At 36.6% G+C, this 15,769-nt stretch overlaps 1 protein-coding gene across 1 annotated transcript in view; it reads right to left on the minus strand.

Moving 5' to 3' along the window:
- Positions 1-366: 366 nt before the first annotated feature.
- Positions 367-15,769, minus strand: part of LOC140136087 (ran-binding protein 9-like) — a 73,139-nt gene continuing 57,736 nt past the window's right edge. Inside the window, exons 5-12 of the mRNA XM_072157793.1 lie at positions 14,743-14,765; positions 12,807-12,908; positions 12,046-12,128; positions 8,870-8,982; positions 5,703-6,317; positions 4,511-4,659; positions 3,452-3,563; positions 367-2,248 (exon numbers count right to left, since the gene is read on the minus strand). Of these exons, the coding sequence (XP_072013894.1) occupies positions 2,118-2,248; positions 3,452-3,563; positions 4,511-4,659; positions 5,703-6,317; positions 8,870-8,982; positions 12,046-12,128; positions 12,807-12,908; positions 14,743-14,765 (1,328 nt within the window). The 3' untranslated portion in view covers positions 367-2,117. The remainder of the gene's footprint in view (positions 2,249-3,451; positions 3,564-4,510; positions 4,660-5,702; positions 6,318-8,869; positions 8,983-12,045; positions 12,129-12,806; positions 12,909-14,742; positions 14,766-15,769) is intronic.

Below are 15,769 nucleotides of genomic sequence, written 5' to 3' on the forward strand. Positions count from 1 at the left end.
TCGCACGCGGAGAGACCAAAGCAGGCGTAATTGATTGAGTTACTCAGTTTGTTTTGTAAACATGATGAAAATGATCACTCTAAATGACTGGATTCCAAATGGCACCAGCATGTTTAGTTTGATACTTTGGTACTCAAAATGCGTAGAAAAAGCTTCATATTATATAACAATAATAATATTGGATGGCTTTATTTCGGGTTGTATGAGAATATACTGCACTTGCCATAAATGATATAACTTGCCGTACCGGCTCGTTGAATATCATTCATGGCGCGTGCAGTATATTCTCATACAACCTCTCAATGCCATCCAATATTATATAATTATTTAGAATTGACTCCTGGTTTAGTGAAAAATCATACCAGCAGGCACCCCTGCAGGTGCTTTTTTTTAAAAACCTATTTATGGCATTATGGCATGTTTTTACTTAATGACAAGCCTGAAATTTGTGAGAATCTACCCTAATACCTGCCAAATGAGATGAAATTGAACCCCTAATCACCGTCAAACGTACATCTATCTTACGATGCGAATGGATTCGGGCAATAGGTTATTAAGGTACAGACATCTGCAACACACTCAACAGTTACATAGTATTAATAACAGCTTGACTACATTTGTACCATAATTTGTTAGCATGTTATCAAAAAACTGTAGTGATGCAAGTCCCTTTAGTTTTAACGATGATAATAAATAGTTGTAGCAATTCCATTGTTTTACATCACCAACACTTGTGCATCATGAACTCCCACAATTGATATCACCATCTCTGCCCAGCCATACTAATCCAATACTGGCACATATTTATTCTTAAATTGTACATGTATTGCCATCTCTACAGCGATACATATTTATCACTGTAAATGGAACAATCTCTACCAACACAAAGTAATCTTTGAACAGCTACTGTCCAACTGGCCTGAAGAATTAAGTCATGATTTGTACAAAAGGTTATCCACTTCTAAGTGCAGCAAGCGACTCACAGTCACACACAGGTAATCACAAAATGGATAACGTAAGTCATGATCAAGTCACATCACACTAGGATCCAAAACATGCTCATCTATCAATGCAAATTTCTTTAACCCCAATACATAAGCACATTCATTGAATGACCTTTGAAAATCTGTGTACAAAAACTCATACTCTTCAACTTGAGGTCAAATTTTCCGCCATGAATGTTTAACTGAGGTTATTGAACTCTGCCATTGGGATAAGGCCATTGTGGTCCATAGTGTCAACTTATCTTAACATACTTCAAGCCAGGTGAGCGACAGCTGCTTCACCATCTCTGCAACAACACAAGATTATCCCTCTATATTTTATTCAACTAGTAAAGAGGCAAAAACATTTTCTTTTTTGCTAATGCCCACACCAATCAAGTCCAAACTGATGTGTCAGCAAGTTGCAAAAGCGGACACCAGTAACACATATGCTAAGTGCAATTTGCCTGCATGGACTGCATTCAACTGTATGTACATCATTCTATGATACTAAGACTCTTGTCTGTTACTAGTTGAACAAAAGTTCATTTATTACCTTTTGTTTACTCATCTACAAAGATAATATTCCTTTTTAACAATATGGGCTACTGCTCCATCACCAACTCTGCAACGACACATGGTTATCCCTCTGTACATGCTGATTTGAATCCAACCGGCACCCTTTGTTTACTCAATCTTCACGGTAACGCTTGATGAATTACAGCCATACCACCAACTCTACAACGACATACATGATTATCCCTCTGTAGATGTTATACACCATCTCTGCAACAAGCTGCTTCAGTAACAATCATCCTTCCTTTGTCTATCCACATCTATAAGATAACACCCTTTTCAACAAAGGTGACATTTTTTTTTCTGTACACACTATAATACAAAGAATATTCTTCTTGCGCTATTCACATCAATTCATTTTAAAAACTAATCCTGCAGCAATTTTGGATGAGATCAAGAATCTATCTATACACAGTCACATACTCGTGCACCGTGCGAGTTCCACAGTGTCAATTGCAGTCAAAAACTGTTCCAAAATTTATTTTGATTGATTTATTTCCCTGATGCGGTGCCCCGCCCGACGATGAATAAGTCTGTGTACCCCCGGTAGACAATACATCAGTGGAGGTAGTCTTCAACACTAGTGAAGGCACAAGATCCCGGGCCATATTTAGACATGAGTTTCATAGTTTCCTTGGCGTGACCTATGGCCATTTCCAGGGGTGGATATTTGGACATGTTTTGGGATTCTGGAAGAAAAAGAGAGAAAAGTATAATATAGTTATAACATTTGAAATAGACATATAAAGCAAAACAAGACAAATAACCTAACACCTTTATTTTGTGCAACTTTGCGATGTTGTGTCTGGAAGCTCCAGACTTGGTTGGCAACTGACCCATAATTCCAAAAACTTTGCAACTACTGGATCACTAAGAACATCCACTCATTTAACCAAACATCTTTATGAGCACGTATTTGACAAGATTCTTGTAAAATAACTATTCATTTTGATTTGATTTGATTTGATTACAGAAACTTATCTATTAACTTATAGTACAACATCTAGAGGAAAATCTAACTGTAATAGTAGAAACAAATGTATCTGTCACATTTCATAATGGCTTTACAAAACCATTCCATAGAGCCTGCATGTTATGTACTTGTTATGTAGATTTCAAATGGAGTCCGTCACCCATTCAGGTATCCCAATTTGAAATTCACACCCCCTGTGTGGGAGACTAAGGTTATGTTTTCCATAGGGTGTGTGGATTTCTACTGGAATATCACAACAATACTATGAGCATGTATTCAGATTTTGACCTCCAAATAGTTTTACTGAAATGCTAATACACACAGACAGGTGCCAGGAATGCACGTTCCATGTTTGGTTCATGGATAGTGTGGAGCAAAGGCTCTGACCACAGTGATTCAAACTCCCAACCGACTGATTGTAAACCCAGCTATTAATCCATTACACTTAAGGTTGTGACTACGACGGTCGTACCTGCCACTAAATAAGATTCCATAAGCTTCCTTTCGACCAGCACAAAATTGAGCAAATATTGTATGATTATGTACAGAATTTAGTACTTAAATATCAAAAATCTAGGCCAAAATCTGCTATTGTTCACGTCCATATGCATATAAAACATTCACTCAATCCGTCTTGGCAGCCATTGTTGTATCGCAGGTGGCGTACTAACAAATGTCAGAGATGGGTGCTTCCTTGTAAGTTACCCGGCACTAAATTTAGGCTGGTCACAACCATGACGACACTTTGCATAGAAATCTGACAGAAATGTATTTTGTATAGGTACTTAAATCGAAACTTTTGCTGTCATGTTTTTGTGTATCAGCATTTCAGTAAAAGCACAATCAGAGTCGGGAACAAGGAACCAAAGGGAATTTAACATTGCTCTCCAACCTTGAGAATTCATACATAATCACTCACCTAGAATGGCACTATTTAGAGAAGCACACACAGGTTCTCGTAGCACTGGATTTAGCTGGTAACCTACTGGACTGCTCCATGGGTCCGAGTATGCTAATAAGCTAAATGCATCCTGTATTGAAACATAAGTATTATCCAGTAATAAGTAACATGGTTTGATCAGGAATTGTGTTAGTCTTCAGCAAAGTCTCTCCTATGTCCATGATATCATCATCTAAATTCAAGTCAGAGGCTCAAAACACCTGAAGAGGATTCAAACTCCTGATATTGAATGCTATGTTCTTTCTGCTGAAAAATTTAATTTCCTGTGATATTAAGGTCCGATTTTTTGAAGTTTGACTAGTGGTCAGGCTTCCTAAGCCAGCATGCTAGCCCTACCAATGTGGATCCACTTTATTGATTTATCTTTCTAGGTGATGTACGATGTGAAATTGCAAGCACTGGTGTATATGACTAATTTGGCTTAAGCCTGACCACTAGCCATGCTTCGAGAAACCGGCCCTTGGAGACTAAACGATAGGAATTTTTTTGTTTTTACTATCCTCTTTTGTGTGATAGATAACAGGCAGGTCCAATATTTGTAGTGGATGCAGGCACAGCCAGTATTCACTATGCCACACAACACCATGTGTAAGTTGTTAGAATGATCAGCCGTCATGAATACGAGAAATCTGCCATTGAATACAATTTAAAAGCACAGGGACTTTTGTCTGTTGGTGTGCTATCTGTCAGAGAGCATGGTGGTTGAGCGGAACGGGCTCCGACTCAAATTTGAAATTCTGTGGGTTTAAGCCAAGGCGACGCCATAGTGTTGTGCCAATGAGTAAGGCATTTTATCTCGATTACTCCTCTCCACCCAGGTTTATAGATGGGAACCGCCATTCTTCAATGCCGGGAAGGTAACAGACTCGCTGTGGAGGAGGTGTGGCGATCCCCCACAGCAACATTTCAGGTAGAGTCTGGCCTAATCAGTAATCACTAACGAATGAGATGGGCGCTCTGTCATGTAAAAAATGCAGGTTCAATTCCTTTTTTATCTGTACATGGTTACCACCTTACCTGTAAAGCCTTTTGGTTGGCTTCATTCCTGGCTGAATCCCTGGGTAATCTATCATACGTCATTTGTAATTCCCTGCCAAAGGTTAACATACGTTCTACGGCGGCGATGTTGCCACCGCACAGTTGACGTTTTCTTACTGGTGATTGAACTACGATGATTGGTGGGTGAAAAATGACAAAGAATTAGTGAAAATATGTTGGAATATTTATTTGGTAAGTATTCTTTCTATGATATACCTTTCTTACATTCATCTTTCTCTCCCTCTCTCTCTCACTCCCTCGATGAAAACATGTTGCCCCACACACTCACCCCTGCACACCCACATGCACATACACCCCCACAAATGCAAACTTACACAAATAACAGACCATTCAAGATTTAAGGGCCTACCCAGCAAACACAAAATGTTTTCAACATTATTTGCGAAAGGTTAGAAAAGTTGCCAGAAAACGTTTAAATGTCATGTTATACAAAGGGAATATAAAGGGTGTAAAAGGTTTTCATAACATTTAAAAACATTTCTTGAAAATTTATTCTAACATGATTTTATGAAAGTGTTCACAAAATATTTGACAAAAAATTACTTTAAAAAAAAAATTTACAATAACAATTTGATGACAATTTAAACATGTTGTTGTAATGTATTTTCATACAAAACGTTTAAAACGTTTTCATGACCTTTATAAAACCTGACATTTAATGTTATTAAAATGTTTTTACCAAAACAAAACCCAAAATATAATCTTTTCAACATGTTTTATTTTGTTTGCTGGATAACATTGCCCCAATGATTAAACGGTCGTATACAGTTTTGATTGTACAGTAATGGCTACCGTACAATCCAAACCTTGTATGCGACTACACTACCTAAACACTACAGTCCACCTGGTTTAAACGAGTACAGTAACGTCCGTGTGTGATACACACACAATCAAAGGCTGTGTATCTGTAGGTCTGTAGGACGCAGACACTTCACGCCACATCAAGCGCTACAGATGCACTGCCTTTGATCGAGCATGTATCACATGTCGATGCTACTGTCTCAAGGAGCCTAAATGTACTATAGAATAAGGAGATGAGGCAGCTTCTCATAAGAGGTTTTGACAGAGCAGCGACGATAAACAAGTGTACAGGCTACAGGACCAACTACAGGACCAACTAGTTTTTAAAATACACTTTTTCACAACCTACCTATTTCATCTGTGTCCATATCATCTAATTGGCAAGATCCGTTCATTACTGATACACCATTGCTAACCGATGTCGACGACACACCATTTCTCAAATTTCTATCGTTCAATGCCGTCTCCCGACTCCCTCCTCCTACCCCATTCTCGTAATCCGAGTCCATATCAATGTCTGTGTCATGCTGTGGAATCACCTTTGACGGCGTCCCGTTCATGACTTGTCCTTTGGATGAGTTGAGTGAATTGATATCTGAGGTACTGGGCGAGTCGGACCGACTCTTGGGAGAGGGGACGGGTTTTGTTGATGTTGCTATGAAGCTTGAATTACTACTACTTGGGTGCACTTGTGAGTCCCCGGCCGCGCCATGATGATGCGATGTGGATGCTATACTTTCGTGGTGTGGGCTCATTGCTGGGCTGGCGTGGCGGCTCGTCGGTAGCGACCGTGGACTACGTATGCTGCGTATTTCACTGTCTGTGCCATTGACCATTTCAACAAATTGCCGACACTTGAGCATAAAGTCGAGGTCGGTGTTTCGTTCTAGTAAACCAGGATATAGTCTCTGTGTGGTCTCTATAGCTTCGCCCATTCTCCCATCTAGCACTAGCTTTTGTATTCCTGGAGGAAATAGATGTCACAAATTATAAAAGGTTATAATTTCGTACATCAAAATGCAATTTTGTTACTACCCAATAATCAATATATAATATAAATCATATATGAAAACAGCTATTATTGTTCACCTTCTGCATAAGGCTCTGACCAATTCCCGGGTACCCAAGTTCCTGCCCGTCCTTGGCCAATGCTGGTCAAAATTACCTGAATGCCACTTTCAAAAGTAAGTTCATTGTAGTCCAGTCAACAAAGATGTCTGACGATGATTCAGCTAATAATTTTTTAATAATTTCTTATTTTATTTTCTTGACCACAGTAAGTTGAAAAAAAAAAAATGAATATTTGATGTTAAGTATAATTCATTAGAATTTTTTTACTGAACAAAAATGTAGATTTATGGTGCTGAATTCTGCAACTGTATGATACGGGTACCCAGATTGCTGTCCGAAAATTCAACTGGGTACCCGAGTACATAATTACCCAAATAGCCGTTAGGTGAGAACATTACTTCTGCATTATTTGGTATGTTCTTTATAAATGAACAAACTTTTTTTTGAGCTTTCTTTATTGAGAGTAACATACTTCAGTAATAAGCACTGCTTTTCAAGCAGGCACTCATAATACAGAAATACATACCATATGTGACCCGGCAGCACAAATGAGCCGTAAATTCCCTAAATTGTATTCTGAGTTACGGTGTAAAATGTGTACGAAGGTCATATTCATCGGTAACTTAAGCTGGCCCGACATCCGTCTCATTTCGATAGTCAAAAACTAATCAATAATCCTATTGTTGAAGTGGATAATAAGCTTCTACCTTAGATGGCTATAGAACTTCTGGTCTTTGTTTGCTTATATTGCTAAATCCTGTTCAAGTGGTGGGTTACCAGGCATTGTATTTTTACAGGTATGCATAACCAACAATTAACAATGAGAGAACTTTCTTAAACCTCGTTGACTTGGGGATGATTTGAAATGACCGCCAATTATGACTGTTTGATATTTATTGCCAACAATGTGGAAAAAGAGACACATGTAAAAACGTAAAAAGCTATAATTTTGTTGAAGGAGCAAAGTTTAACAAACCATAACCCCGCTTCTGGATATCGTTTGAAGTCAAATGATAAACCATTTTAAGTTTATGATGTTTATTTTTTAAACACGAAATAAAACAAAATTGACCGGGGGAGGAATTTACGGCTCATTTGCCGTGGACGGTCACATATAAAGTGATATTAAACATGATCATGGCAATTAATAAAATATTGCGGCCAATGAAAATGATGAAGTAATACAAAAAATAGTAAATTAAAATTTCCCATATAATATTGCTATTTGAAGCAGTTTGCCTCAATATTCTTTGAACTTTTTAGAAATTGGCAAAATGTCTTCTTTCAGACATTCATTTCCTCACAGAGACTGAAGTCTTGGCTCTATGACTCCAAATATAGTAACTGCTCAAAAGCTCTAATGCAAGTCTAAGCCAAGTATTGATACAATTACACACATTCATAATCACAGCATATATGGTTCATGATAGACTTTGGTTTTGTTGCTTACTGCACTGCATCAGGTTCATATGATCCATAATATCATAATATAAAAGACAAACAAAAAAAACAATCTACAAAATCAAGACAATCAAATTATTTTACCGACAGAGTTCAATGTTCAAGTGTGTAAATTGCAAATCCATCCTCGCAAAAGAATTCTTTACATTTCCAGAATTTTTTTTATATGGCAAAATTTCCAGAAACTTGCATCCTTTGCTCATGTGCTACATGTACTGCGAAAGTGGTAATTTTCACACTACATTTATTTTCACACTTTTTCGTGTTTCAAGCAGCTACCTCGAAAATCACACTCCGCAAATATATCCCTTTTATAATATAGTTCAATGTTCAATGCTTAGAATCAAGATTTTTTGTTACTTTTATGGCAGCTGCTTAATATAAGGCAAAAAAAAAAAAAAAAAATGTTTGTTTCCTGTAACAGGTCCAAAAAGTCAAATGTGAAATGCATTTTTTTTTTTAATCCATGTCTTGAAATGGAAAAAAAATTACCCTTTTCGCTGCAAATTGGAATGGGAATTTACAGTGGGTTTCTCCGACACACAAAAAAAATCATATTCAAGAATATTTATGACCCCCTTTCAACCTGCAGTAGTTTTTCACTATGCTCATTTGTTTTGTAATGTGTAAATGTTTACTCCAGTAGTGTTTTATATTACGTTTTTGTGATTTTTCCGGGTTTTTTCTTTTTTTTTCTTTGTAAGTGAAAAAAAAAAATTCAAATGCGCACAATAAGGCGTCAAAAACGAAGTGCGCGCGCTACAGGAAAAAAACTTTTTTTTTTTTTTTTGCCTAACGCGTAAAGCGCAAAAATAAATGTAGCACAAAAAAATTAACATTTTTGCTGTATTACATTATGACACCTAGTTCTTTGAATGAAACATTCACATCCTGCCTGATGGTGTAAACAGACAGACTGGAAAAAATACCCCAAACTAGGTTGGTTCAACAGAACGGGGTGAAGGCACACATCGGTTGACTTACTTTGTCTATTTTTGATAGAAGCTAATTCTTCAGCAATTGTTTGGCCTGTGTGTCTGGCAAAACATTCAGCGGTGGCACAGTACCCATGATGAACTAGATACGTGGATACGAGTCTGCAGAAGGAAATGGGATACAAGGTTAATATACAGATGGTATTAGCTAAATTTGGTTTTGGTGATGTGATATTGACAGATGGAGATGATATCTTACCCTTCCCAAAATCCTTTGCAACATGATACATTGGCTCATTTGATCAAATGACACTCCCTTTACTTCCATTTCATATAGCTTCCATTTGTTTTTATTTTGAGAATAGACTGGCTAAACATGGGTCGATAGTCAAGAAATAAACATAATTTGCTCATGTTTATTGAGTACATTTCATCACTATCGACCCATGTTGCACTAGATAGCAAATCAGCAGAGAAAATTGAAATGGGAGAAATGCATTATGGGAAGTATCTTCTCTGATTGACAGAGGTATCACTATATCAACATTTGAATGCAAAGGGTTGTAACTACATAATGATAATAAAACATTTACAACCTTCTTGTGTTCACCTGCTGAAATACTGTCTACTTATAAAAGTGGCACTGACTGATCAGTTTCCCACAGGGTTGCCAAACCCGCGATTTAGTAGCCCAATTGGACGACTTTTGAAGATTTTCCTCGCAACTTTTGACAATTTCCGGTCCCATAGAAACCAATGGTTAAGAAAAAAATTGGGCGACTTTTCAACATTGGCTCCCGCGACTTCCGCTAGTTTCCTGTCCCATAGAAACCAATGGTTAAGAGAAAAATTGGGCGACTTTTCGATTATTTGACCCGCGATTCGGGCTGAAATCTTTTGGCAACCCTGGTTTCCCAATCAGTTTTGTCACATGATTTGCGTAACTCCCATGTTTACGGAGGTTCTGGTAAAAGTTGCACACCATAGCAACATAATTGATGAGCTGCGTTAAGTACACATACAGATTTTCAAAGATGAAATTTGAAAACAAGAATTTATGGAAGGATCTGAATCAGAGCATTTGAGAACTTCTTAAAAGTGACTTTTGACAACATACATGTATGATAAATTTGACTCTGATATGTATACAGTTAGTACCAAATAAAGGTCTACAAATATATCTCCAATAATAATAATGACATGGCAGTTTTTGGTGTTCAACTAAATATTCTATATTGACATAGAACTCCCATTTTCAAAGACATAATCTCTCAGGTCTTTAACTTGGTTTTATACTGGGCTATTCCATTTAAAATCCACACTCCCCCTGCGGAAGATTTTGGAAGTATCTTCCAGAGGTGGGAGTGTGAATTTCAAATGGAATTAGCATATTAACCAACTCAATTTGACACTCACATTCCCTCTGTGGAAGATTCAGGTTGAATCTTTTTCAGAGGGCGTATGATATTCAAATGGAGGTGCCTAATGTGTTCATTACATTTGAAATTCACACTCCCTCTGTGGAAGATTTTAATGGAATAGTCCATTTACACATTTATAACTTTACACGAAAAAAAAAAAACCACTCAATCAGAAGAGACTCTTCTTTGAACAGGAAATTCTTCTCAAGTTACACAGGGCTTCCATTCTTATTTGTTGACTTTCCAAACCAAACACTGTGCAACACTTGCAAAGTGTCAATGACATTTGTTGGCAGTGTGTATTATTGATTTGGCATTACTACTTCCATGTGACAAAGACTCGATGCTAATCATGGAGATTATCATGGAAATGATTTTGTTCAATGTGCGTGCTAAATACATGGTAACATTTCAAGCAATGTTGCCGTCAATTGCAGTTTTGTTTATGATATTGTGCTAAATACATGATAAAATTTCAAGCAATGTTGCCGTCAATTGCAGAAATGACCTTGTTAATCGGTGATCCATAAATAACAAACGTAACTCAAGTACAGAGGATAATTATGAAGGTTAAAGGTATTATATCACCTAAGCAAATGTATCTAGTATAATTAATAGCTGGCAGGCAATTAATTACACATCCTTCTTTGGGCAGGTAAGTCCTGCTGCTTGTAAGGTTATCAAAATCCTTTTAATCCCCCTATGAAACAATGACACTATTAATCAAGAATCTTATGACTGTTCAATTTGTACAAATAAAACAATCCTGCGCTAAGACAGCCAAGTTTACCAGTAAATCCAAGGCTACAATGTTTTGTGCAATCACTCGTTTCTACCAACACTGAACATTAAACAACAACAGTGACAATCAGCTCATTCAATGAATAATGTTTCATTTATTTAGTTTCAATTGTATTCATGAAGGCCATCAGTTACTAAATAAAAGCTGCGCATATCCAGTTGCGTACAGCAAATGACTTTTTTTTTTCACAAAAATCCAGTTTAAGTTTGTTTCCTTTCTGTCATCTTGGCATATACCTGGTCAAAATCACTATAAGAACATTGCAGGCTTTTCATTTTGCATTGCAGGTTTTTTTTGCATCTTATTTAACCTGGTTTAAAACTCTAATGATGCCCAGGGGCCATGGTAGGATGTACAAACAGCCAAAAGTTACCCAGATCGGAACTGGCTGCGAGATCTTTGTCAATTAAAATACTGAGATAATTGAATATTAATTTTGCCTCCACAGGGATCGAACCGAGGACTTCTCACATCAGAGTCAAAGACCTTAGCCCTTGGACTATAATGCCTGCTGGAGCACTAATGGACTGCAAATGTTTGTTGCTTTTGGACACTTCTTTCTATAAAATAATTGTCAAATGTGTAATCCAATGAAGCGAAATGAGGGCTCTATTGTGAAAAGTAAATTTTCAGATTGATACAAAAACATCAACAACTTTGATGATGTTTTCCTCATTTCGCTTGTCCGGATCACATCAGAGAAGATATCTTACCCTACCCAGAATCCTTTGCAACATGATGCATCACTTCAATACATCAAATAGCACTTCCATTACTTTGTACAAGTTCCCTTTGTTTTCATGTTGCGAATATTAGACTACCTAAACATGGGTCGATAGTCAAGAAATAAACATATTTTGCCAGTTGCAAGTTGGATGTGCTCTATTCACTGAGGCACCTTTTGTCAATATCAACCTGCATGTTGCACTAAATAGTAAATCAGTGTAAGTGGGAAGTGTAAGATATTTTCTCTAGGGTCACAGTTGAAGTAGGGAGTTTTACCTGTGTAGTGTACTTTGCCACTCTCCCCTGTTCTCTGGTACTGGAAATCTGGCTATAGTGGCTTGTGTTTTCATTCTCATTTCCTGCCAATTATAAACATATCTTACAATTAGTCACAAGCAGATTAATGTAATTATCAATAAGTCCAGGCCTTGAAATAATCCAACATTGGGCTATTCCACTTGATATTGCAGTTGATATCCATACATGGAAGACACATCCTTAATCTCCCACACAGGTAGAATAGATTTTAAATGGAGTCGCCCATTCAGGTAACCACATTTGAAATTCATGCTGCGTGTATGGGAGATTAAGGTTGTATGGGGTATATGGATTTAAACTGAAACAGCCCATTTTATTGTTTATTTTATACTACTAAATGACTCAAAACATTCAAACCTTGTAATGCAATAAGAAATTGTTAGAATGCTGCTATTGTAGAATATTTGGCTATCATCGCAAGAAATGAACCTTTTATCTCAGACCGGATTAAAACCAAAACCAAAACCAAAATACGTTTTAAAAACGTTCATTTCTCCCTTCCTCTTGTTCACCAATTCCACCCACAGTGATGACAGTTCTGACAAAGAGGCTAAAAAGTACTCTCTACAAGTCAGTGACGTTGACACATTGACACAGTTTCACACATGCAGCGTCTTTGAAAATGTTATATACGCCAGTGCTTTGAGTGAACACTCACAATGAAATGTGCACTGATTAATGTCACTGACTAAGAGTAAAAATACTACATAGAAACTGACCTGCATAAGATCTTCTACATTGAAGACAAATGGACTCTGGCCAAAATTGGTGTCTACTATTTCACCAGGAGTTTGTAGGCCTACTGCTGGGTATAAATTGCTCTGTGAATGAAAAATACAACAAGAACATACAAGCTTGGTTATAATTTAACATAAATAGACTAAAATGTTCTCAACTAAACATATCTGTTGTTTTCTGAAATTATTCAGGGGTAGAAGATTTGTTTCACCTGACGAGAATCCATTCCGATTCTGTCAACAGCATTTCAAGTGAATCAAATTGGGCTATTCCAGTTGAAATCCACACTACCCCTGTGGAAGATTTAGCTAAAGTCTTCCAAAGAGGGAGTATGAGTTTTGAATAGAATTGACAGTTAGGTAACTTCCATTTGAAATACTCGCTCCAGCTGTGGAAGATATAGGTAAAGCCATAATACAGAGGGGGTATGGGTTGCAAAATGATTAACCCTGACCAATTACATTTGAAATTCATACTCCCCCTGGGGAAGACATTTCCAAAATCTTCCACAGGGAGAGTGTGGATTTTATCTGGAACAGCCCAATGAGAATCAAAGAAATTGGATTCTCACCTAATTTGTAGATCTGACCATTCCTATTACCTTATCATAATAGATAGATCAAACACTGGAGTAGTTAGACAAACTATTCTATACAGATCTGCAATTGTCACTCTAAGCTACACATAGTAGAGAAAGCAGTCCGGACTGACCTGCATAATGTTATATATGGGACAGTTGCCAATATGGTGATTTCTACATAAGGAGCTTTGGTAGTCTCAAGTATCCTTTCAAATTCTTATTTGTTAGTGTCAAGTATTCAATTATTTAAATCTTTAAGTTAAACCTACATCTTTTGTTTTGTGATGCTGTATCTATAATGTGTGTTCATGCCTGGTTTATACACTAACCAGCAAAATAATGACCACAGCAAAATAAATAGGTCGATTTGATCATAGACTCTCATGCATATTTCATCAACTAAATTGTAAATAACTGGTTGTGATAGTGTTATTGGTTGTCTTCATCAGACTGATCGCATTCTGTTAAATATGGCAAATTTGGCATCGTCAATTGAAGTTGTGGTTTTCTTCAACCTCCTGGCAATCATTTTGGTTTGTTCAAATGAATTCAGCTTTCTCAGAAAATGTAATTAAAACATAACATGTGTCTCACATCATGTATTTTAGCACATATGAGATACAAGATCATTTAATATCAGTTGCAATTCTTTTACAAAATGGTGAAGTCTAGCATACAAGACAACTTATTAAAGGATGTGTTAATTATTTGTATTGCTTTTAAGGGTTCGGATAGCGATGTTTGCACAGTATTTTTGTGGGACCTGAGAGCCCTTCAGAGATATGAGGAATGTCAAGGAATTTTTTGTTATTTTTTACATTTTTGATAAACAGCCCTTAGTAAACTTTATAAATCTAATGATATGTACTTAAAGATCTAAAAAAAATTGGAGGAAAAAATCTTGGATCTTCAATTCGAAAGGTCAAAAGTCTCATATGATGGATGACTTTTCATCCCAGCTACATACACTTTAAGTACATATCATTAGATTTATACAATTAACTTTGAGGACTGTTAAATTTCAAAAATATCAATTTTTAATTATTTGCCATAAAATGTGTATAATACACATTTTATGGCAAATAATTAAAAGTTTATATTTTTGAAATTGCTAATTTCAAAAACTCAGACAATTTTTGACATCAGAAGGACATTCCTTGTATTCAAAATGCAATTCCATATGTCTGATGTGCTCTCAGATGCAACAAAAAATATGTCAAAACGTCGCTATCCGAGCCCTTAAAGGATGTGTTAATTTACTGCTTTACTATTATGTTTACATCTCATTATTTCATTACTGATAACATTACACTGATTGAGTCACATATCATACTCACAGGTAAGTCTGTAAATGCTACACCTGAAAAAAGAGAAGAAAAGAAAAGATAAAAATCACATTAGTGAAATCTGCCTTGAACTTGAATTGAAATGCACCGTGGAAAGCACCTGCCTTCCATTCATTTTAATAGCAAATATTACTTCCTATTTCTTTGTTACCTTGACAGATGTTGCCTGCCATGTTGCATTAAGTACATGTACATGACTTTCAATATGCTTCTAGTAAGTGGGTGTGTGTGTGTTGGGTGGGTAGGGGTGGGGTGGAAGGGTGCGCATTATGCATCTATATCATGATTATAATTTTGTAAATGAAACCCCTATTCACATGACATGTATGCCTACTCCTGTTATCTTATAAATATTCAGTTTCAAATGATACTTGCACAAGGGTCTGAATCTCAAACAACCCATCTGCAAAAACATAGTTCTTAAACATCATTGAACTTTGCCACCTGGTATTTGTACTATTTTGGTGCATAGTGTTTGTCTCTCAACATATAAGCAATTATACAATGTTAGCAGAGAACAATCTTCCACGTGACCAAATTCTTGTTTTGAAATTAAATAATTCCACCTCAATTTCAATTAAATGTAGAGGAAAATTTGCATTTCCAGGGCTGGTTTAAAAATATGACATTTGGTGTACCGCCAAGAAATACATGTAATGAACAAAGTTTTTTGTTCAAATTTTAAGGATCCTTAAAATTCTAAAATCCACACAGAACCACTACGTAAAAGTAATGACTCTAAAGGTAACAATTTGTATTCAAATGTTAAAAATCAAAATATATCCTTCTTCCACAAATATGTGCAAATGCTGAGAAATTCCAGATTTTGCAATAATTGCAACTTCCCCATTGCAACAGGACATAACAAAGCACACAAATTTTTCCCTCCCAAATTACAATCTGACGCCACAAACTATACCATTTTTCACCCTTATGTGGCAGTGACATCAGTGCGCACTTCATTATGTGCAGCTTCAAATCGCTAGCGTTCGCTCAATGCACTGGCGTTTAAAGATGC

This window comes from Amphiura filiformis, chromosome 16 (genome assembly GCF_039555335.1).
Source record: "Amphiura filiformis chromosome 16, Afil_fr2py, whole genome shotgun sequence".
In the NCBI taxonomy this organism is placed as follows: Eukaryota; Metazoa; Echinodermata; class Ophiuroidea; order Amphilepidida; family Amphiuridae; genus Amphiura; species Amphiura filiformis.